We start from the raw sequence: 21,832 nt of genomic DNA on the forward strand, positions 1-21,832 counted from the left end.
ATTAAAGAGGACACTGTAGGTTGTTTTCTGCTCACCCAGAAAGGCATACATCAGAAGTTACGAATGTACACGCCAAATCCATCCATTTCCTCAAGCACACACGGCTGCCAGAGGGCAAGCTATTTTTTTAATGTTTATTTTGAGAGAGAGGGAGGGAGGGAGGGAGACAGTGCAAGTGGAGGAAAGGCTGAGAGAGAGAATCCCAAGAAGGCTCCAACTCAGGGCTCGATCCCGTGAGCTCGAGACCACGACCTGAGCCGAAATCAAGAGGAGGACGCTCAACCGACTGAGCTGCCCAGGAGCCCCAGGAGGGCAAAATACTTAACGGGAGCTGAACAACCAGCAGTGGGGACACAGCCACTTCAGCAAGTGTAGCTGGCACAGTGATCTCCCCGCGTCATGCTGACGGCAAGCTTACTTCCAACAGAAACAGAGCGACGAAATGATAAAAGGTGGTAACGTTCCCATGACTGAGGCAATCATATCTGGAGCAAACACTGATATTGTTATCATGACCAAAAAAACCCTTCCACTTGGTTCGAGCAATAGAGCCACAGAATTGCAGGCTAATGGAGACAGGAAGAAATTCAGAGAGCTGGTCCAAACTCCAACTTGATGTTTGCAGGAAGAAACCAGGACTAAAAAATAATCCTCTGCAGTCATTTCTGGCGAGAGCTCTTTTATTTACTCTACACTCAGAGGCAACCAGAGAGGCATTGTTTTCTTTCATAAACTAATTTGCGGAGCAGGAAAACGGCGCCAATGAAAAAAGATGCTCAAACCGCAAATCCCGTCTCTGGTGATTCTGACCCCGTAGCTTCCTCTGGCAGATACGAGCCCATCCCCTGGTCACCTGCCCCGAAACAAGTTACCTCTCAGACCACTCCTTCCCCTCAACAATCTCACCCCCTTCAAGTCACGCGCTGAATGCCCTCCCCCCCCGCCCCCCCCATCGATGGCTTCCTCATCCTTCCCAAAGACCCCACCATAATCCAGACCCTCAGCTTCCAACCCAGTCTCCCGTGTCTCCAGGCTCCCGCCTCCTCAAACGCCACCTCTAATCACAGCACATCCTGACTTAATGACCTGCAGGTGAAGAAGAGGTCCCCAAGCCTTCCACACCCTGCTCTCACACAGCCTCTGCAGGAGGTAGGAATCAAAGAGGGCCCCAAGGACCCTTCCCTCCCCCCCCCCCCCCCCCCCAGTATAACAGCACCTCCTTCCAGTTATTCAAAATGCTAGTCTAGGTACTGCTGGGAAGGGATCTTGCAGATGTAATGAAGGCCCAAATCAGTTGACCTCAAGACAGGGTGATTATCTGAGTGTTCCCAACCTAATTAGGTGAGTCCTTAAAGACACAGGGCTTTTCCTAGGGAGAGAGCTTCAAAGCATATAAGGGGTTCCACCGAAGAGGGATTCTCTCTTGCTGGCCTTGAAGATGGAGGGGGCCATGTGGCCAGGAAGAAGGGAGGCCTCGGTCCTTCAGCTGCGGAGAACTGAATCCTGCGCTCCCACGTGAGCTCGGAGGAGGACCCCGAGCTCCAGATGAGAACGTGACCGACCTTGATTTTGGGGAGATCTTGCACAGAGAACCCTGTCATGCGTGCCCAGGCTTCTGACCTAGGGAACTATGAGCTAAAGAATGGGTGTCTTCAGCTACTGAGTTGTGGAAATTCAGTACAGTTGTGGAAAGTCAACAGAAACCCGATGCCTCCTCTCCACAATTTGCCCCCATGGGCCTCCACGGGGACTCAGCACTCGGGCCACACACACTGTCTGCTCCACTAGGCAGATGTGTATGGCAACAGGTATGAAAGGATTTCCTCCCTTCTCCTGTCGATGTTATGCATAATAAAAGACTGACCAGTCTCCGTTAGTCTTACAAAGAGAGAGAAAACACAGGAGCAAGGCGCCCCACCCCAGGGATGGCAAGGGGATCCCACCGGAAGGGATTCTGACCTGCTGTCTGAGTCACACAGGTCCTTGTGCCTTCTGGGTCTGAATGTCCTTATCTATCATACCTGGAGGAGGGGTTCCCAAGGTCTTTCCAAGAGACCCTTTCAAGGTACTTCATGCATCAAAACCAATTTCTCTTTTAACCTCCTCCCACTAGAGATCAAGCCGTTCTCCATTCATAGTGGCTAGAGCAATGGCCCATCACATGCTGTGTGAGAGAAGTTTCCTCAGGAGGTACAATTCTCTGCCTCAGCAGACAGTGGGACAGAGACCAGCACAATGTGAGGTTGAAAGGAACCTTGAATTCCAACCTTCTGCTCACAACACTGAGGAAGTTGATGCTTGGACTGAAGATCCTGGTCTACACTGGGTGCTCTGGTAGGAACCAAAGCTGGGCTGGCCCATCTCCAGCCGAATAGGGCTCTTCCCATAATATCCCAGTGAAAAGAAGAGAAAATAGAGACCATAGAATTATATTTGCCCAAGTTGGCTGGTTAGCTCTCAAAATGCCACCCCCCCACACACACACATACACAAAAGGATGAATAATTTCACTAATGAGTCAAGACCTAAAATAACCAAGTTGCTCAGAAAGATCATGCTTGATTCTTATCGTGTGAGTAAAACGTGGTTGTCTAGAAAACAGACTTTGACCTCTACATGGGTTATTCATGACCCGGCATGTCTGTCTTCCTCCACTTTGGCTGCTAATAACCTTCCATGTATCTGCCCCCATTTGAATTCCGCTGTCTCTTGCTTTATTGGACCATTATGCCCATGCTTGAAATGGATTTCTTTGAAATTTGCTGAAAGATAGCACATAGAGGTTTTACACATGCAGTTTTTCTGCGTATTCCCCCTCTGGAGATTTCGCACTTGCCACACACAAAAGCTCAGGGTCAGAAAACAGAAAGGCACCTTCCTGTGCTGTACTCACTCAAGTGCAGGAGGGGCAGGCAGCCTGCGCTTCCCTGCAGAAATGCCCAAAGGGTTCCATTTCCTCTTTCTATAACGCACAGGTGTGTAACTTAGTGTAATGTCCATATGTGAAAAAATGGCTTTCACTGACATCGGACAAATTTGCTAACACCAAGCTGGCACGAGCTGCGTTTAAGAACTCTGCGAAGGAGGGGCACCTGGGTGGCTCAGTCGGTTAAGCGTCCAACTCTAGATTTCGGCTCAGGTCATGATCTCACGATTCGTGAGATCAAGCCCCACATCAGACTCCATGCTGCTAGCACGGAGCCTGCTTGGGATTCTCCCTCTCCCTCTCTCTCTGCCCCTCCCTTGCTCACTCTCTGTGTCTCTCAAAATATATAAATAAACATTTTTTAAAAAAGAATCTACACGTCAGCTTTGCTGGTTCCCATGCAAATACACGTTAATTATGCTCCTTCCGATGAAAAAGGCACCTTAAGGAAGCCGAGGCTCTGGCGGGTATTATTTCAAACCCCAAACATATCTGAATCTAGAAAATAAATTCTCTCTGAAATTATTTTGCAGTAAAGATTGTTCAAGTTCGAAGTCCAGCCACGATCCAGATAAGACTTGACTCTTCACGCTCAATAAACGTCAAGTAATAACAGGGTGGGAAGATTGTGATTCTTCTCGCATAATGCAAGAGTCAATCGTTTCTTTTAACGATAAGATTTCACTTGCAAAGTGATAAACGCATTGGGAGCTATCCCTGTGAAGAAGATGTGCATTTTCATAGACTGGGGGCTTGTCTCACGCTTTGCTGCCTCGTAGACCATCAGGGTGGGTGCTCACCCAGACGTGTCGTGCATATTACTCAACGTGCATTTGGGCGCCGGGCACGAGTTACCTGAAAACTAAAAACCTGGGCCCCCGTGTCTCAGATGCCAGGAAACACTCACCATCAATTCTGTCCACCATGACCGTGTGGCAGACTGCAAGCAAGAAGAAAAACTGCCGAACTTCCGACTCTTTCCCCGACTGGATTTGCTCGATAAGATAGTGGTCGTAAAACGCAAGCTTCCCGTCAGCAAACGTGTTCCAGCTGAAATCCACTTGCTGAAAGAGGTGGGGGAGGACGAGCAAATGTGATTTTTAAAATAACAGTGTGGGCTTAGCAAATGATAGAAGCTTCTCTTGGAAGCCAAGTCTTTATGGAAAATTTTTCTTAGGATTATAACGTACTTTTTAATGTGTCAAGAGGCTCACCCTTGTCTTAAAACAAAAAGACATCCTGTTGTGGGTTGAATTGTGTTCCCTCCACCCCCCAAAGATATGTTGAAATCCCAACTCCGGGTGGCTGTGACTATGACCTTATTTGGAAATAAGGTCTTTGGAGATATCATCAAGTTAAGATGAGGTCACACTGGAGGATGGTGGGCACTAATCCAATGTCTGGTGTCTTTATAAGAGGAGGGAAATCTGGACACAGACACAGATACCCAAGGAGAGCGCCATGTGACAATGGAAGCAGACATCTAAGTGTTGGGTCTATAAGCCAAGGAACGCCAAGGGTTGCAGGCAAGCACCAGAAGCTAGGAAGAGGTCAGGGCAGATTCTTCCCTAGAACCTCAGAGTGAGCATGGCCCTGCTGATACCTTCATTTCAGACTTCTAGTCTCCAGAGCTGTTGTAGAATTTCTGTTCTGTTTCTAGAATAGCTGTAGAATTTCTGTTGTTCTAAGCCACCCTTTTTGTGGTAGTTCATTACAGCAGCCATAGGCAACTAATACACCCCCAAACCCTCCCTTCAGTTAAAGGACTCACCTCTGTCTTGCTGTGATTGTTTTGAGAAGCGTCCCGATGGTCTCCTGAGAAACAAACAGGACAAGATAAATGGAGTCTTCCCCTGCGTGCAGAGGTCCCTCCTCCTCCCCCTGCTTTGGTTCTAAGGGTCCCGGCCTGTTGGGGACAGCTTTCAAGTTTAGAATGATTTTCACATTTTTCAAGAGTTGTAAAAACCAAACAGAACATAACAAAGAAGAAAGTCTGATACGAACCACCTTTGGCTTGCAATGGCTAGAAAATTTCCTACTGGGCTCTCTACAGAAGGAGTTTGCAGACCCCTGGTCTAGAGGTTCAAACACTGGTGCTTCTCTTGTTCCATACCGCATCCTCCTCTGGGGCCAGACCCCTGTCCTCTGAAGTGCTTTATCTATCCCCCAGCTAGAAAGGGACTGTCACCATGTACGTGAGAACCACTTCCTTAATTCCCCAGTGTCCCACCTTCTTCATGGGCTCCCACATCTGAGATGCCCCTTCTCTGAAAACATATTCATAGTATAGTTTTCTACAAGGAGAAAGCACAGTGTTCCTGTAGCTATTAAAAAATTGTATTAGGTCTTTATTTAAAAGTTAGAGCATTCGAATTGAATACAGTATTAGCCTGAATATTTTTGTTAATATACAGCATGTTTCAGAATATTAGAATGGAAATCACCTTTTTCAAAATAATCAGGTGACATACATATATAACATAAAATTTATCACCCTAACCATCTTTTTGAAGTTTATTTATTTTGAGAGAGAGAGAGAGAGAGTCTGCGAGCAGGGGAGGGGCAGAAAGAGAGAGGGGAAAGAGAGAAGCCCAAGCAGGCTCCATGCTGCCAGCACAGAGCCCGACGCGGGGCTTGATCTCATGTACTGTGAGATCATGACCTGAGCTGAGATCAAGAGTTGGATGCTTAACCAACTAAGCCACCCAGGCACCCTGACCTTAGCCATTTTTGTTTTAGTGTTTATTTCTGAGACAGAGAGAGACAGAGCATGAGCGGGGAAGGGGCAGAGAGAGAGGGAGACACAGAATCCGAAGCGGGCTCCAGGCTCCGAGTGGTCAGCACAGAGCCCGACGCGGGGCTCGAACTCACGAACCGCGAGATCATGACCTGAGCTGAAGTCGGTCGCTCAATCGACTGAGCCACCCAGGCGCCCCAGACCTTAGCCATTTTGAAGTCTGTAGTTCAGTGACACTAGATACAATCACGCTGCTGCATAACATCACCACCGTCCACTCCATAGCTGTTTCATCTGGTAAAGTCGCAACTTTGTACTCATTAAACAATCATTCTACTTCCTGTCTCTATAAATTTGACTGTTCTAAGGCCTCATATAAGTGGAATCATACTAACTGCGCCCTTGTGTGTCTGGCTCATTTCACTGAGCACCCGGTCCTCAAGGTTTATCCACACTACAGCGTGTGTCAGAATGTTTTCCTTTCTTAAAAAAAAAATTTGTTTTCAAATGTCTATTTTTCAGGGGCGCCCGGGTGACTCAGTCAGTTAAGCATCCGACTTTGGCTTCGATCGTGATCTCGTGGTCCATGAGTTCGAGCCCCGTGTCGGGCTCTGTGCTGACAGCTCAGAGCCTGGAGCCTGCTTCGGATTCTGTGTCTCCTTCTGTCTCTGCTCCTACCCTGCTCACACTCTCTCAAAAATAAACATTAAAAAAAATTTTTTTTTAAGTACTGTGGCAAAAGAATGTAAAACACTGTATTAATAATTTTTAAAAAAGGTTTATTTTTTAGAGAGTGAGAGACAGAGCATGAGTGGGGGGGGCGGGGGTGGTCAGAGGGTGAGAGGGACAGAGCATCCGAAGCGGGCTCTGTGCTGATGGCACTCAAACCCGTGAGCCGTGACATCTTGACCTGAGCCGAAGTCGGACGCTCAACTGACTGAGCCAAGCAGGCGCCCCAGAATGTTTTCCTTTTTAAGGCTACACCAGGTTCCGTTGTATGTGGGACCACATTTTGTTTATCCGCTCATCCACTGACTCACACTTGGGTTGCTTCCACACTTTAGCTACTGTGAATAATGCTCGTATGACTGTAGTTGTGCGAAGATCTCTTCCGGTCCCTGCTTTTGGTGTTTTCAGATCCCCTCCGAAGCCAGATCACATGGTAATTTTGTGTCTGATTTCTTGAGGAGTGTGTGCCTGTTTCTGACCTCTGACCTTTCCCACACGTGCGTTCCCAGTGCCGCCAACAAAGCCACTTCAGGACTCGGCCCCAAGTGGCCACCGGGGCCGTGCGCCCGGACGGCACCAGCAATTCTGGGACGGCAGGTGCTGGTCACGCGTGCTCAGGGATGGAGCGATGGCTTCCACTCACCATATATTTGCCCATTGATGCAGCACTTCTTGAAAGTCATGATGTTTTGCGTGAGCGTCCCTGTCTTATCAGAGAAGATGTAATGGATCTGCCCAAGCTGCTCATTCAGCGTGGTGGTTCTCGCCTTGGCGGGCGTGTCCTTCTCAGGATAGTACATCTGCAGGTCCCAGTTTATGAAGTAACTCTGTCCCAGACGGATCACCTCCACGCTAGGAAGGCAAGACAACACATTAGCATGGACGGTGCTCTCCGACACGGGAGGCAGGCGGCGAGCTTTGTCTCGACTTGTGCGCACCACGGCGAGCTGCTCATCTGCCAAGAGACAAGGCACGTGGTGGCCCGTGGGTCAAGCCTCTGGGTTCTCCCAACCAGACACCTCCTTCTCCAGCTTCAGGGTCAACGCACCTCGTTTGGTGCGATTTCCCACTCATTCCTGACAACATCTGGCCACAGCACCCCACGCTCAGAACACAGCCCTGTGGGACGAGGGACATGGTGACGATGTGGCAATCTCTACTCTCTTTTCTCTCATTCCCATCACACTCGGGACACCTGGAATGGCCGTGTTCACCCCTGCCCCCGTCAATCCCATGTTCACCTCTGCCCCCGGTTGTCGATGAGGTTCCACTAGGTTACAGAATCGGTGTGCTTTTGGCAAATGACCCCTACATTGTGATTCCACACTTCGAAAAAACATAGTGTTTTCTCCCCCTAAAGTCTTATAAGGTTATAGACTGTCCCGAATAAGACAGCCTAAAGGAATCATCACAATTTGAAAAACTCTAAGGGATTAAATATATCTCAGTTATAAGGAAGCTGTTTACATATCCAGCAATTGTTAACTGGGCAAAAGATGTCTTTATAATAAGTTAAAGAGGTGGAAAAAGAACTCCCTCCCTCCCCCTGCTAATATTTCCTGAGTGCCTACTATGTACAGACAACATTCTAGGTACGGGAGGGGCTCCCCAGGGAAACAAACCCAACAAAACCTCTGCCTTCTAATGGGGACAAATCCACAAACCTGTACATCTATCATGTGGTGAAAATCCCGCACAGAAAATCAAAGCAGGGTGAGGGCAGAATAAGGGATAGCGTGATATTTAAGACGGAGTGGTGTTTGAGCAGAGACCTGATGCAAATGAAAGAGCAACTATGTAGATAAGAGGGAAGAACGTTCCAGACAGAGACCAGAGCAGGTGCAAAGGCTCTGTGGCAGGTACTGGCACCCGTGAGGACTATCAGGGAGGCTAAAGTTGGGGGAGACCAAGGAGGAGGTGGACGTATAAGAGGTTGTAGGAGCGAGGGGATGAACAGCACAAGACCATGCTGGGCCTTGTGGGTCACAGTGTGGCCTCCATAATGAGTTTATCCTGAATGAAATGGAAACAAAGGGTAGAAGACAAAGCAGAACGACCTGATCCATCTCGTGCTGTAGAAGGACCTTTATTTCTAAGAGAAAGAAGGAAACCATGTTAGCTACATGACATGACTTTCTAAAACCAAAAACGACATACACGGTTTATAACGTACATTCATGGTTTTAGACAAAATAATCTGTTTGGTAGCTCCTTCCACAAAGGTAAATCTTTTTTTTTTTTTTTAATTTTTTTTTTCAACATTTATTTATTTTTGGGACAGAGAGAGACAGAGCATGAACGGGGGAGGGGCAGAGAGAGAGGGAGACACAGAATCGGAAGCAGGCTCCAGGCTCCGAGCCATCAGCCCAGAGCCTGACGCGGGGCTCGAACTCACGGACCGCGAGATCGTGACCTGGCCGAAGTCGGACGCTTAGCCGACTGCGCCACCCAGGCGCCCCCACAAAGGTAAATCTTATCTCAGGTTTCTGTGGTTGTTTCTCCTTTTTTAAAGCGACTGCAAACACATGGCTCCCCAGGGCTCTACTTACTAGTGAACGAGCAATGTTAACGACATGTAATAAGATTAAAAATAAAACAAATGCACATGTAATAAAATTAAAATAAACTAAGTGCTCCTAATTACAGAAGTGTATGTGATCCTGTATGTCTCTGGGCTGTTACTTAATTGGAGGTCAAGGTAGACTCGGGCTGCTGGGGATATTCCAAGGCACAACTCCTCTTCCAATGGTCTAAAATCCAATCGATGAATGACCGCGAACTTTGACAGTAAAGAAAGAAAAAAGTAAAAAAAAAAAAAAAGAAGAAGAAGAAGAAATCTCACTCAGCAAGGTGATCACTGTTTGTCACAGATATGACCCTGACTCCTTTATTACGGTTCAGATTAAGATAAGAAACAGAACATTTTGAGAGGCTGAATGAGGGCAGGGAGAGAGGCATTCCCAGCAAGCGTTTTACAGGCAATGGATGTACCAGGTGGTAATAAGGAAGACACAGAGAAGAGATTAGGAAGGCTCCTAAAAAGAAAAACAACTAAGTTTTCCCATGTCAGTCTAAATCTCCAGCTTTCTCCCAAGGCCCTTTCTGAAGCCTGGGCTTTGAGTCCACTGAGAAGCAATCTTACCAAGTGAGTGACTTCTGAACCCCGGTTGTCTTTATCTCTAAAGTGGTCAAGAAAGAAAGTGCTGTGCCTGGCACAGAACAGACACTCCAAAGTTAATTTCCTCTCCCTATATTACCCCCAATTCTGAAATGAAGCTATTTTCTTACTTGTTCCGTATGACCTTTGAAACAGTTATTGATAGAGATGAAGGGGCAAAGTTGGGAAAATGTACTGCATTCTTCCTTAAAGCAAAAGGCCGAAGAGAGGACAGCCTTACCTGACATAGAGAGAGATGGGCACCATGGTGTTTAGAACAATGATGTAGCCCCAGAAATTTAGGAATCCGCGGTAGGAGGGTGTAAAGTCTTCTCCATCATAGAGGTACCAAGAATAATTGCCAACTTGAGCTTCCCAGTAAGCATGGCCGATGGCCAGACCAGCAGAAAGCAGAATGAGAACAACAAAGATCTGGAAGACATAACACACTGAAGTGTATTTGGAAGATCGATTGCCAACCCCCAACCCCCAGAATCTCATAGATGCTAATTAACCTCACTCAATACTCCAGCACATTTATGATAATTTAGTAGTCTGTAAACACAACACACTTAAAGGAAAAACAGTGCCTACGAAGGCTTTGAAAGCCTATTTGAGTTCTATGGTTGGTCGATTTATCCTACATAATACATATAGGTGCAGTTTTCTTCCCAAAACTATTGTTCGAAAGAGAAGGTTGGTGTCTTGTATTCAAATCCTTAAACATTCTCACATTACAGGGCATCCTATCAATTACTTTTACTTTGAATAATACCATACTGTTGGGCGAAGTTACCTTAGGATGAAATAACTTCAGATAACGCTGAACTGGGACATTTATGGAAAATAGTTGATGGAAATAACTTTTTAAAAGAGAACATAAGGGAATTTCACCCCGATTCAGGTAATTATTCCTGAAGACTTCATTACCACTTAAGGTTTAGACCATTTCTGAAGCGGTACAGTGAGTATTCTGTTATGGAAATGACGAGTATATACTTCTGGGATGAATGCAAAAGCCGACCATCCCGGTGGTATTCGGATAATTGTGGTAGGAAGACGATTTCCAAGGCCAGATTGAAATTTCTGGCCACAGATTCCAAAAGTGCTATATCTCAAAACCACAGGGCTCAGGATGAGAGAGGAACTCGTCGTGAGTACTCTGGCCATAACCGGGACAATGACACGGAAGGTGCACATGAAAAGTTTTCACGAAATGGGAGATGAGAGAAAAAAAGAACTGTTTCTTTAATGTCATTACTTTTATACGACTTTAAATGTGTATATGTAATTAAAGTATGGTAAGTATTTGACGTCTCTAAAAACTTATGCATTCAAATTAAGCTAAATACTTGGGAAAAAAATTAGTTCTCATTGGGAAATTGGAGCACTGCCCAACATCTTGGGGCTGGGCCTGAGACGCTGTCCTGCTTGCAAGGTTGGCCTTTGGCCGGCATCTAGGAACTTAGATTTTGGAACGGTTTCCTCTCTTCCTCCCCTTTCCTCTCCTTGTTTCTTATTCCCTGATAAGAACGGCTCATGGTGCCTGTTTGTGTAAAACAATATGGTTTATGCTGATCCCCTACGTTCCTTCAGGGAATCTGGAATTTTGGTACATCCCTGGCAGATGGGGCCTGTGTGACCAGATCCCAATAAAACCCCAGGCACTGAGTCTCCAATGAGCTTCCCTGGTAGAGACAACATTTCACATGGGCTGTCACAAGTTGTTGCTAGGGAAATGGAGGGTGTCTTGCCATGTGACCCTACTGGGAGAAGACTCTTGGAAGCTTGCACCTGGCTTCCTCCAGACGTTGCCTCATGAGCCTTTTGCCTTTGCTGATCTTGCTTTGTAAATAAGTCACAATAAGTCATAGCTATGAGGGCAACTAGATGTTTTATTCTGTGAGTCCTTCCAGTGAATCATCAAACCTGGGGGTGGTCTTGGGGGCCCTCAATACACTTTATATTTAGCCTTCCCTTATATTTAGACTTGTACACTACATGCTGGGGAGGAAAGTTTGCTTTTAAGAGAACTACCCCCGTGGGAAACTAACAACAGTAAAATCAACCTTATGTTGACAGGAGCCCGGCCCCACTAACTTATCTGAGGCTCCCTGGTTTTCCAACTGGTCACTCCAGTTGACAAAATACTCAACCATTCAGGGGACCCTACAAGTGGAACCTCGGTTCCCAAAAGGATTCTCCGATTAGAATATGGCGTTTCTGAGGAAAAGTAAGAGAGTTCTCTCTCTTGGAATGCCTCACGCATTTTTCTACCTGGCCTGCAGAGGTTAAGATTTCTCTACATAAGAAAAACATACAACAAAATTAGAGTAAAAGATAGTAGTCTAGCCTCTCATCTACTGGAACGGAAAATAAATACCGTATAAACCATGTAGTTCATCAAGTAATCAATTTTAGTTCTTTTGAATCTGGTTTTCCCACTATTTTTCATTATTTTCGTGTCAGCACCTAAAAATGGAAAATTCAATACAATCAATAGTTGGGAAAGTCAATGCTTCCTTTCATTTCGATGGAGAATGAACAGAAGAGCAATCCCCTCCTTTAAATCTTAAAAGCACATATCAGGGGCGCCCGGTTAAGCGTCCGACTTCAGCTCAGGTCATGAACTCACGGTTTGTGAGTTCAAGCCCCACATCGGGCTCTGTGCTGACAGCTCAGAGCCTGCAGCCTGCTTCGCAGTCTGTGTCTCCCTCTCTCTCTGCCCCTCCCCTGCTCGTGCTCTGTTTCTCACTCTCAAAAATAAAATAAACATTAAAAAAAATCTTAAAAGCACGTATCACATCAATTTCCCAAGAAACTCTGAAATTACCTGCAAAAATGACCAACCCATGGCAGAAGTCGGTGTTCCTAATTACACAGCCACGTAATAAAATTTTATCAGCATCCAAAGGAAAACTTGTGTTTCTCCAAAATAGCGTTCCTGTAAACTTATCCAGTCGGTTATTGGGTTCTTCACATTCAACGAAACCTTCAGAAAAATATGATTCACATAAGTATTCACACATGAAAGATTCTCTGGTTTTAATTAATTGGGACTGAGTTGAACAACTAAAATTGAAAACAAAGTAAGGCATGTCTGCACAAACCATCAAATGCTGCCAGTGAATTTTCTCTCTGGAGACACTGGTGTGTGATTTCCAGCGCCATTTTGAACTTGAGATTGGTTTCTCTAAAGGGAGAGGGAGAAAAGGAATTGAATGAACAAACTCAGGATCTCAAAAAGGCACATAAGAAAAATTGTGCAAAGTAACGCTAGGTATACCTGGAAGCAGAAGCCAGATCATTAGCTTTTCCTATTTTCGAACTCTCAGTTTGCCTTGGAACTTGGAGTTTAGTGAGGTTATTTCCTGAACTACAGAAAAACTCCTGACTTGGAAGATGCTGGTCCCCTTTGCTGTTTGTTTTTGTGGAGCACTATGAATGGGACGGAGGCATTTACAAGCTTCCTGTCCTCCTTCTTACTAACCTCTTACTGCCAGTCTAGACTTAACTACCACACTGCTATTTAAAAACTTAGCTTCTAGGGGTGCCTGAGTGGCTCAGTGGGTTAAGCCTCTGACTCTTGATTTCAGCTCAGGTCATGATCTCAAGGTTGTGAGATTGAGCCCCACATCAGGCTCAGCGCATTGGGATTCTCTCTCCCTCTCTCTCTCTCTCTCTCTCTCTCGCCCCTCTACCATTCATGTGCTGGTGCACCCTCTCTCTTGCTCTCTCTCTCTCAAAATAAATACACTTAAAAAAATTTTAGCTTCTTCACATTAAGATGATTCTACAAGACGTATTTGTTACAGAAAGTGCTTGGACTCTATCAATCTATTATTTTCCAGAGTGAACAACTGGATCCCCTATTTTTGAAAGATACTTCTATCTAGAAAATTAGGAAAGGAGGTGGGAACCTTACCCTCCAATACTTGGTATGCCCACCCACAGAGCAGGGAAGGTGTGTGCTCAGGGACACAGAGAGTCAGGCTGGGCATCGGGGCGGCGATGCTGTCTGCACATGACAGACATCCTTCTGCAGCCTCCACGAAGATAGACTCGGGGGTTTCCATATATTCAGAAGTTGACTGTGGCCCTCGACCTCCCCATTCTGTTTGTTCTGACAGGGCACATAGGATTTGCTACCTTCGGAAAGCTTCCGAGTCTCTCACTCATGGGGATAATAGCTGTTTTATAGGTATGATTGATCACCTGACTAATATATAGACCAAAGACAGACCTGGTTGCACCGAGATGATCTCAGCGCTCCACAAACAAGTTACGCGCATCGAGGGTGTGAGGAGGGGTGTTCGTATCAGAGGGAGCGATGCAGACACTAACCTGGGCAGCCAGCACAGGCGAGCACCGTCCCAGCCCTGCCACTTACTAAGTGACCTCGGGCTGGCGACTTCACCTCCTTGTGTCTCACTTTCCTCAAGGGCAATGTCAAGGTAATAATCTCATCGTGTCGCTGAGAAGATTCAGTGAGCTAACACATGAAGCTAATGCAACTTAGCAGGCACTCAATGAATGTATTCAAAACTGGTCAAAAACAGACCATTCTGTTATGCAATTCCCATAAGGGCTCCTATACTAACCAAAGCCAACAAAGGGAAAACTCAGAGTCGTCCATTGACAAGCACTTTAAAAAATCTGTTTTCTCGGAAATTCATTACTGTGATTGTCCTTCACACGTGTGTGGACACTGCTCAGCTGTACGCAAAGGGCTCACGTGTCCATCCCTTTCAACCCTCCCTACAAGTGGGGGGAAGGGCAGGCGTGAGAGCCCCACTTTACAGATGGAATTGAAAAAAGAGAGGTTGGTCTGCTAGGGACACTGCGGGACAGCCAGCAAGGGGTAGAGGCAAGGCTAGATCTCGGGGCTTCCCTTCTGATGCAATTTTCGATGCAACGAATGCGCCTTTAACGGTCGGCCTGAAAACGGGCCCAGCCAAGACCCGCTTACCCATCCAGTTCAGCTGTTTCGACGTAGCAGAGGCTGTTGGGCTCGGAGCTGGACAGGAGCAGCGTGTCGGCCTGTGCAAAACAAGACACATCAACGATACAGAACATCCCCAGGCCCAACTGAGCGCCCGCGGAAGACGGGAGGATAATAGATGAGGGACGCGGGGCTTCTTCACTTACGGGAATAAAATCATTCTTTTTCAGCCGAATGACGTCTCCAACTTGAATCTCTTTCCACTTGGCAATCTTGAACCTAAATGTCAAAAGGAATGAGAGTTTACAGGCCTTTCAAAAGTTACTGGCAAAGGATTTGGAATTATTCTCTCTAGGAGCCAATGATTTCTGGGGAAACGTGAAGAGCCCAGAAAAAAGGTTTCCTGAAACGTCGGCCAATTTCATGATGAAACCCCATGAAGTGGTCACGTGAATCACAGTATCCTCCGAAGGGAGTGGTGATGATGGTAATGACTTTCATGTGTTCTTTCCGTGTGGCGTCATGGCAGGAAGGCTCGATGGGGCTACTCAAACGTGTGGCAAGGAGCTAGTGGGCTCCTCCTATCTTTTTGCTCACGTCCTATGCTTCCAGTCTCCTGTTCTCTTGCCTCTGGGTTGTCAATCACCTGCTCAGGACGCAGGACCCAGGTGGCTCCTGCACGGGCCACCTGGAATCCTCAGGGAACTTTAGAGCATGCCTCCTCCCTATTAAGTTGCCTTTTCAATGAGCACGCATTGCTTTTCTCATAAGCCTAATAAGGACACTGATCAAATGCAAAATAAAATTAAGCAGATGACTATTTTTCTGTCTTAAGTTTCACGGGAAAGAGCCATTTAAATGTCTAACAAATCAACATTTTAAAAAGTTTTAAAATACAGTGGTCTGTGTGAAAACTTTTCACACATAGAAAAGATACCCATAACAGAGATTATGAATCTATCACAACTAATAAACTTAGTATTTTCGGAGGCAGAACTCCAATTACCATGTTTGTCCTCCCATTAATTCATGGATAAGAGAGACCTGGAGATTGAAACTACAGTTTTGTTTTCTCATTTATTAAAAAAAAATTTTTTTTTAATGTTTTTATTTATTTTTGAGACAGAGAGAGAGCATGAGCAGGGGAGGGACAGAGAGAGACGGAGACACAGAATCTGAAGCAGGCTCCAGGCTCTGAGCTGTCAGCACTGAGCCCGACACGGGGCTCGAACTCACAGACTGTGAGATCATGACCTGAGCTGAAGTCGGATGCTTAACCGACTGAGCCACTCAGGTGCCCCCCCCCGCAACTTTTTAAAAAAAATTTTTTAAATGTTTTTATTTATTTTTGAGACAGTGTCTTTTCATTTAAAATACACTTTAAATATACACTTATACCCCAGCGTGACCAATTTTATTAGAATCGAACACACACTTCTCCATCTCAGGATTTAAAAAAAAGGATTTGGCTTATCTTTCAATAAATTAAGTTGTAGTTGGTTTACATTTCAGCATCTCTAAAACTGTAAATTAGAATTTGCAAATGGGTGTCAAATTATAAACGAGCAAGTTAAGAACCTTCCTGCCACAGCTCTTTGGGGGTGTGAGTGGCAACTGTGTTGAGCCTTTCCACTGTGACATCTGGTTTCCCCTTGGGAGGTCCCGCTGCCCTGCCCCACAATGCGCAAGTCCCCACACAGCCTTGACCCTCCTCTACGGGGAGCTGGAGCCGTGGCCCTATCAGACATGCACTCTGACCCCCAGATTCAAGGCCACTCAGAGCTACTCCTTACCAGTGGAGTCAGCCAGGTTGTGAGCCATGGCCACAGTTGTGCGGGCTGGCTAAGAACCTACTGCTCTTCATCAGAGCAATTCTAAGTGATTTGAAAGGTACCCTTCAGAACAGAATCCATTTATTTGGGAGGGGAAAAAAGCCATCCCAACAGATGTATAGGCTGACGCAGTCTATCTCCAAATTAGACACAGTGGAACAGTGCCTGCAAATCACCTTATTTTTCTCAGTGTTGACACAAAAAAAGTCTTTGAACTGGGCCTTCATCACTGTTTTTTTTTCTTTTTAGGGAAGTACAGTGGGCATACAATAGCCTACAGTTTCAGGTGGACATCATAGCGACTCGACATTTTCTTAGTCGCTATTTTTAGCACTTGACTTTGTGGTTCTGCCTCCAGGCGCTTGCTCAAAAAACAACTCATTACTGGTCACAGTGGACAATATTTATTTAACATTTATTGAGCCCTTTCTGTGCGTTGGAGACTCTGATGGACAAAAAACAACCAGTTACCATCAAGACAGTCCCCTTGAGGAACTTATAGTTCAGGACAGAAGGGAAAACACCTACACAGATAATTCTCTTTTTTTTTTTTTTTTAATTTTTTTTTTTTAACATTTATTTATTTTTGAGACAGAGAGAGAGACAGAGCATGAACGGGGGAGGGTCAGAGAGAGGGAGACACAGAATCTGAAACAGGCTCCGGGCTCTGAGCTGTCAGCACAGGGGCCCGATGCGGGGCTCGAACTCACGGACCGCGAGATCGTGACCTGAGCCGAAGTCGGCGCTCAACCGACTGAGCCACCCAGGCGCCCCTCTCTGAGTATGTTTCTAGACGTACTTATCCGTTCTGTTCTTGTAACTAAGTTAAGGAAGACACAGTACCTGCCATCCTTAATGACTTCACACGTCCTATTATTGATTTCATTATCCATTTTATGGCGAGCCTTTAGAAGAGAGGAGGGCAAAGGTTATTTGAATATTCTCCAAACATGAGATATTAACGCCAAGCTAAGATAAGCTCACAGCAGGGAGGAGAAAGTTGCCCCAGAAATCCTTACCACGTCATCCACCAGGTCTTTGATGGCCGTGATGCCCAGCACCAGGAGCAAGGGCACCAGGGTGGTGTACCATGCCAGGGTCGTGATTTGAGGAATTGCCTGAAAGAAATACCAGGTAGACGTGTGTGCCCACGAAGGCACGGCATCTACAGGTAACTGCTGATTCTAACCTCCAAGCCTGCATCCTGTAGGGCAGGTAGGAAAGTCACCGAAGCCTCCAGCCGACCACCTTCTTGCCGCCCTCTCTAGCTTATGGCCTCCTGGAACAGGCCCCAGAGAACAGTGGCCCCTGAAATTGTCTCGTTGCGACCTTAACTGGACACCAGGGGGGCTAAAAGAGAACTGCTCCAAACTCTTTGTGAAAATCGTAACTAACGGGAGGGAGGGCCGTGTGGGGAGCTGGGACAAGTAGTCCTTCAGCTTTTATAGGGAATGCATGTAGCAGGCTGTCCACTGCTGGTTGCTTAGCCAGGGGTCTCTGAGGGTCTCATGATGGAGGCAAGGACGGCAACAGGTAGTAGCTGCCTCTGAAAGCCAGTGATTGCGCTGGGCCTCGGAGGAAGCCTTGCCTCCATTAAGACAGCCTTGAAGTTGGAACAAAAGATTGGGAAGCGAGTTTAGTAAAGATCTCTTGTAACCATCCTACGGATCATCAGGTCACATGACGTAGTCGTTAAAACGACAGGCTGGGGGCGCCTGGGTGGCTCAGTCGGTTGGGCGTCCGACTTTGGCTCAGGTCATGATCTCGCGGTCCGTGAGTTCGAGCCCCGCGTCGGGCTCTGTGCTGACAGCTCGGAGCCTGGAGCCTGTTTCAGATTCTGTGTCTCCCTCCCTCTCTGACCTTCCCCCATTCAGGCTCTCTCTCTGTCTCAAAAATGAATAAACGTTAAAAAAAAAAATTAAAAAATAATAATAATAAATAAAAAAAATGAAATGACAGGCTTTGCGGTGAAGTTCCTGGATCCAAGTCCTGCCCCACTCTCTCGCTTAGGGCTTTGGGACTTTGAACAAGCTCCGGTGCCTCATGGGCCTCAGTTTCTCTGAAAATGGAGGTTATGATAGCATTTACATCACAGAGTACCAGAATTAAGTGAAGTAACCAGCAAAGGGCTGTCTAAAGCTATTACTATCACTTTAACTTAAATTGCTAGAACTTAAGAGAAGATGATTGGGGGTTGGTCGAAAGAGAGAACGGTCATTTGCCACAGTATTATCAATGTAACTCCCCCTTTTCCTTGCTAGAAGGAAAGAAGGGAAGACTGGCCCACTTATGACATAGCAGTACCTTCAAATTTTAGTGTTTGTCTCCGCGTGGGCCGGTTTCAGAGGTCCCTCTTGGTAACAGGAACATTCTATACTGCCAAGCCAGTAGATCTCATACCCTACTAAATCTGTTGGGGATCCGGTTCTCCCTCCTGCTTCCTCGCCGCTCCCTGCTTCCCCCATCCCCACCCGGACACACACATGTTCCCATTTGCATGAAACCCTCTTCGGTAAATCCCAGCAGATGAGACGGTTTTCCAAATCCGAGGCTTGTTGTCAAGTGCTAAAGGTTGATAGTCTGGTAACTAGAGGGTGTAGAGGTCCCTCGATTATAACAACGATTTCTAGATAGGTAAAATTAACACTCTCTAGATAAGTGGATCTTTGCCACAATCAAGAAAAAAAAAAAAAAAAACAGCCTCAGGAAAGGAATAGGCCTTTTGTCAACCCAAAAACCAACTCACAAAAATAATCTATTGAGAATTATGACCCAAACATTGGTACAAATAAATAATATTCTTGACGAAATTAAGCACCTACATGAAAAACAAAGGGCAGGCACACAATAAATAGAATTTTAGGGTACAAATAATTGTACAGTGTGAAGGTTTTAATTGTATTCACTTCAGGGAAACCAGTTTTAACATTCACATTAGTACGCGACTGATTTTTTTTTTTTTAATATAGAATTAAACTCTTTCCATTTGCTTCCTTCCCCTGTTTATTTAACACTGTCGAGCTGGTTCTGTATGAGGCACTATTTCCTTGTGTGCAAAAAGCCTGATGTTAATACAACAACTTTTAAGATTACATGTGTCCACAACTTAAATGTTACTGAGTCATCATAACTCAAAACAGATTTAAGATATCAAAGGGCATTACCTGTAAGATAAGAAGGACCAGGAAATAGAAATTGGCTGCTCTCTTAAACTGCTCAAACAAATTCATTGGTAGAAAGGTAAAGGCATTATACTTGTACGTTTTAATTGCGTTACTCTGTTGGGAAAAGAAAAAAAAATGAGAGGGTCATTCTACATGGGGCCGCGCTTTTATCCTGATGGATACACCCCTGTGAAAATCACTAAAGCCTGATGGCCCACAGGGACACAGGGACACGGGCCAGGAAGACACCGAGATTTCCTTTACGCTTTTAATTCTAATCAGCCCTCAGAATGACTCCTTGGAGGCTTAGGTCAGAGACAGCAACAAGCAGCAGACATTTCACTTCAAAGGTCTCTGTGGCAAATCTGACTGAGCAAACGGACACGGCTGGAAGATTCCTGGACTCCTCAGAGCCTCTTAGAAAATAGGGCAGGGGCGCCGGGGTGGCTCCGTCGGTGAAGCGTCCGACTTCAGCTCAGGTCATGATCTCATGGTTCGTGAGCTCGAGCCCCCCGTCGGGTTCTATGCTGACGGCTCAGAGCCTGGAGCCTGCTTTGGATTCTGTGTCTTCCTCTCTCTCTCTGCCCCTACCCCGCTCATGCTCTGTCTGTCTCTCTCTCTCTCAAAAATAAGCAAACATTAAAAACAATAATAAAAAAAAAAGAAAACAAGGCAAAGGGAGACGTCAGCCTGAACGACGACGCTGGAAAAGGAACACTCTTTTACTGAAGGGGGATGAAGTCTACTGTGTAAAATAAAAGACACTGTTGTGTGTTGAATCGTGTGCCCCTTTTAAAAGATATGCTCATGTCCTAACTCCAATAGCTGTGACTGTCATCTTATTTGGGAAGGGGGTCTTTGCAGCTGTAATCAAGTCACAGTGACGTCACGCTGGATGAAGGTGGGCCCTCATCCAATGTCTGCTGCCCTTAGAAGAAGAAGAAGGAGAGGACAAGTGGACACAGATATAGGGACACACGGGGACAAGGCTGTGTGGAGACAGAGCCGGGGAGTGGAGGGATGTGTCCACAAGCCAAGGAAGGCCAAGGATTGTCGGCAACCTCCAGAAGCCGGGACAGAAGCCTGGAACAGACGCTGCCTCAGACCCTCCGGAAGGAACCAACCGGACTGACACCTTGATTTTGGACTCATGGCCCCTAAACTGTAAGAGAATACATCTCTGTTGTCTTAAACCAGCCCGTCTGTGGCTCTGCTGCAGCTGTCCTAGCGACTAAAAGACACGTTATGACGTGTAAGCACGCACCTGACGGGGGACCCTTGATCATATTGGACTATTTTTTTAATAATTGCTTTAATGTTTATTTTCAAGAGTGAGAGAGAGAGCAAGCAGGGGAGGGGCAGAGAGAAGGCGACAAGAGGATACAAAGCAGGCACTGCACGGTCAGCACCAAGCCCAACGCGGGGCTCAGACTCACGAGCCATGAGATCGTGACCTGAACCGAAGTCAAACACTCGGCCGACTGAGCCACCCAGGTGCCCCGATCGTATTTTAAAGGTAATAAGGACATCTGGGGTGAAAAGATCTTTGGTCTCTAAATCTATCACAGGCAGAAAAGGGGGAAATAGGTTCTTAAGATTCCTTTCAAATTCTTATTACTTTCAAACATAACGTTTCTGTGACACTGTTGTACATTCTTCTATAAAACATTAAGAGAGCTCTGCACACACACAGGGAACTTTTCAATCTGCATAATTTTGTTTTGGCTTGTGTCAAGCCACCCCTACTCACCTTCATTAAATTCAAAGTGATGAATAAAAATGATATTCTATACGACGGACAATGATAATCAATACAACAGGCCGGGGATTATCTGGAAGGCAGGTGTCCCATGAAGTTGCTAAGCATAATGGCTATTGGAAAAAACTGGCTCTTAGCGAAGATGAGCTAGAAAGTTAAAATCCATGGGGCGCCTGGGCGGCTCAGTCGGTTAAGCGTCAGGCTTTGGCTCAGGTCACGATCTCATGGTTCGGAGCTTGGAGCCTGCTTCAGATTCTGTATCTCCCTCTCTCTGCCCCTCCCCTGCTTGCTCTCGATCTCGCTCTCCCTCCCACCCCCCACTCCCCAAAATAAATAATAACATTAAAAAACACTTTTTTTTAATTTAGAAAGTTAATATCCACTTACCGCATATTTGCTCTCCTTAATACAAAAGAACTTTGTGTTCATAAATTGAGGCTGTTCATGGAAGCTTCGATCATTTGCCTTGACTTGCCATGTACAATCTTTTAAAAAGAAAGAGAAAAGTAGTCCATCAAGCATAAAATTAGCATATTGTTGTGGGCTGAACCGTGAGCTTCCCAGGTTCATCTGGTAAAGTCCAAAC

General features: G+C 46.0%; 1 protein-coding gene across 3 annotated transcripts in view; it reads right to left on the bottom strand.

The window, feature by feature from the left end:
• Positions 1-21,832, bottom strand: part of ATP8B1 (ATPase phospholipid transporting 8B1) — a 127,917-nt gene that overhangs the window by 25,326 nt on the left and 80,759 nt on the right. For all 3 annotated transcript variants that reach the window (XM_047827364.1, XM_047827363.1, XM_047827362.1), the window contains 13 exons: positions 21,634-21,731; positions 19,488-19,601; positions 17,343-17,441; positions 17,167-17,228; positions 14,698-14,770; positions 14,519-14,589; positions 12,660-12,742; positions 12,383-12,541; positions 11,933-12,021; positions 9,791-9,981; positions 7,036-7,244; positions 4,698-4,741; positions 3,834-3,990 (listed from right to left, as the gene is read on the bottom strand). In XM_047827364.1, coding sequence (XP_047683320.1) covers positions 3,834-3,990; positions 4,698-4,741; positions 7,036-7,244; positions 9,791-9,981; positions 11,933-12,021; positions 12,383-12,541; positions 12,660-12,742; positions 14,519-14,589; positions 14,698-14,770; positions 17,167-17,228; positions 17,343-17,441; positions 19,488-19,601; positions 21,634-21,731 — 1,449 coding nt within the window. The remainder of the gene's footprint in view (positions 1-3,833; positions 3,991-4,697; positions 4,742-7,035; positions 7,245-9,790; positions 9,982-11,932; positions 12,022-12,382; positions 12,542-12,659; positions 12,743-14,518; positions 14,590-14,697; positions 14,771-17,166; positions 17,229-17,342; positions 17,442-19,487; positions 19,602-21,633; positions 21,732-21,832) is intronic.

The sequence above is a fragment of the Prionailurus viverrinus genome, chromosome D3 (assembly GCF_022837055.1).
Source record: "Prionailurus viverrinus isolate Anna chromosome D3, UM_Priviv_1.0, whole genome shotgun sequence".
In the NCBI taxonomy this organism is placed as follows: Eukaryota; Metazoa; Chordata; class Mammalia; order Carnivora; family Felidae; genus Prionailurus; species Prionailurus viverrinus.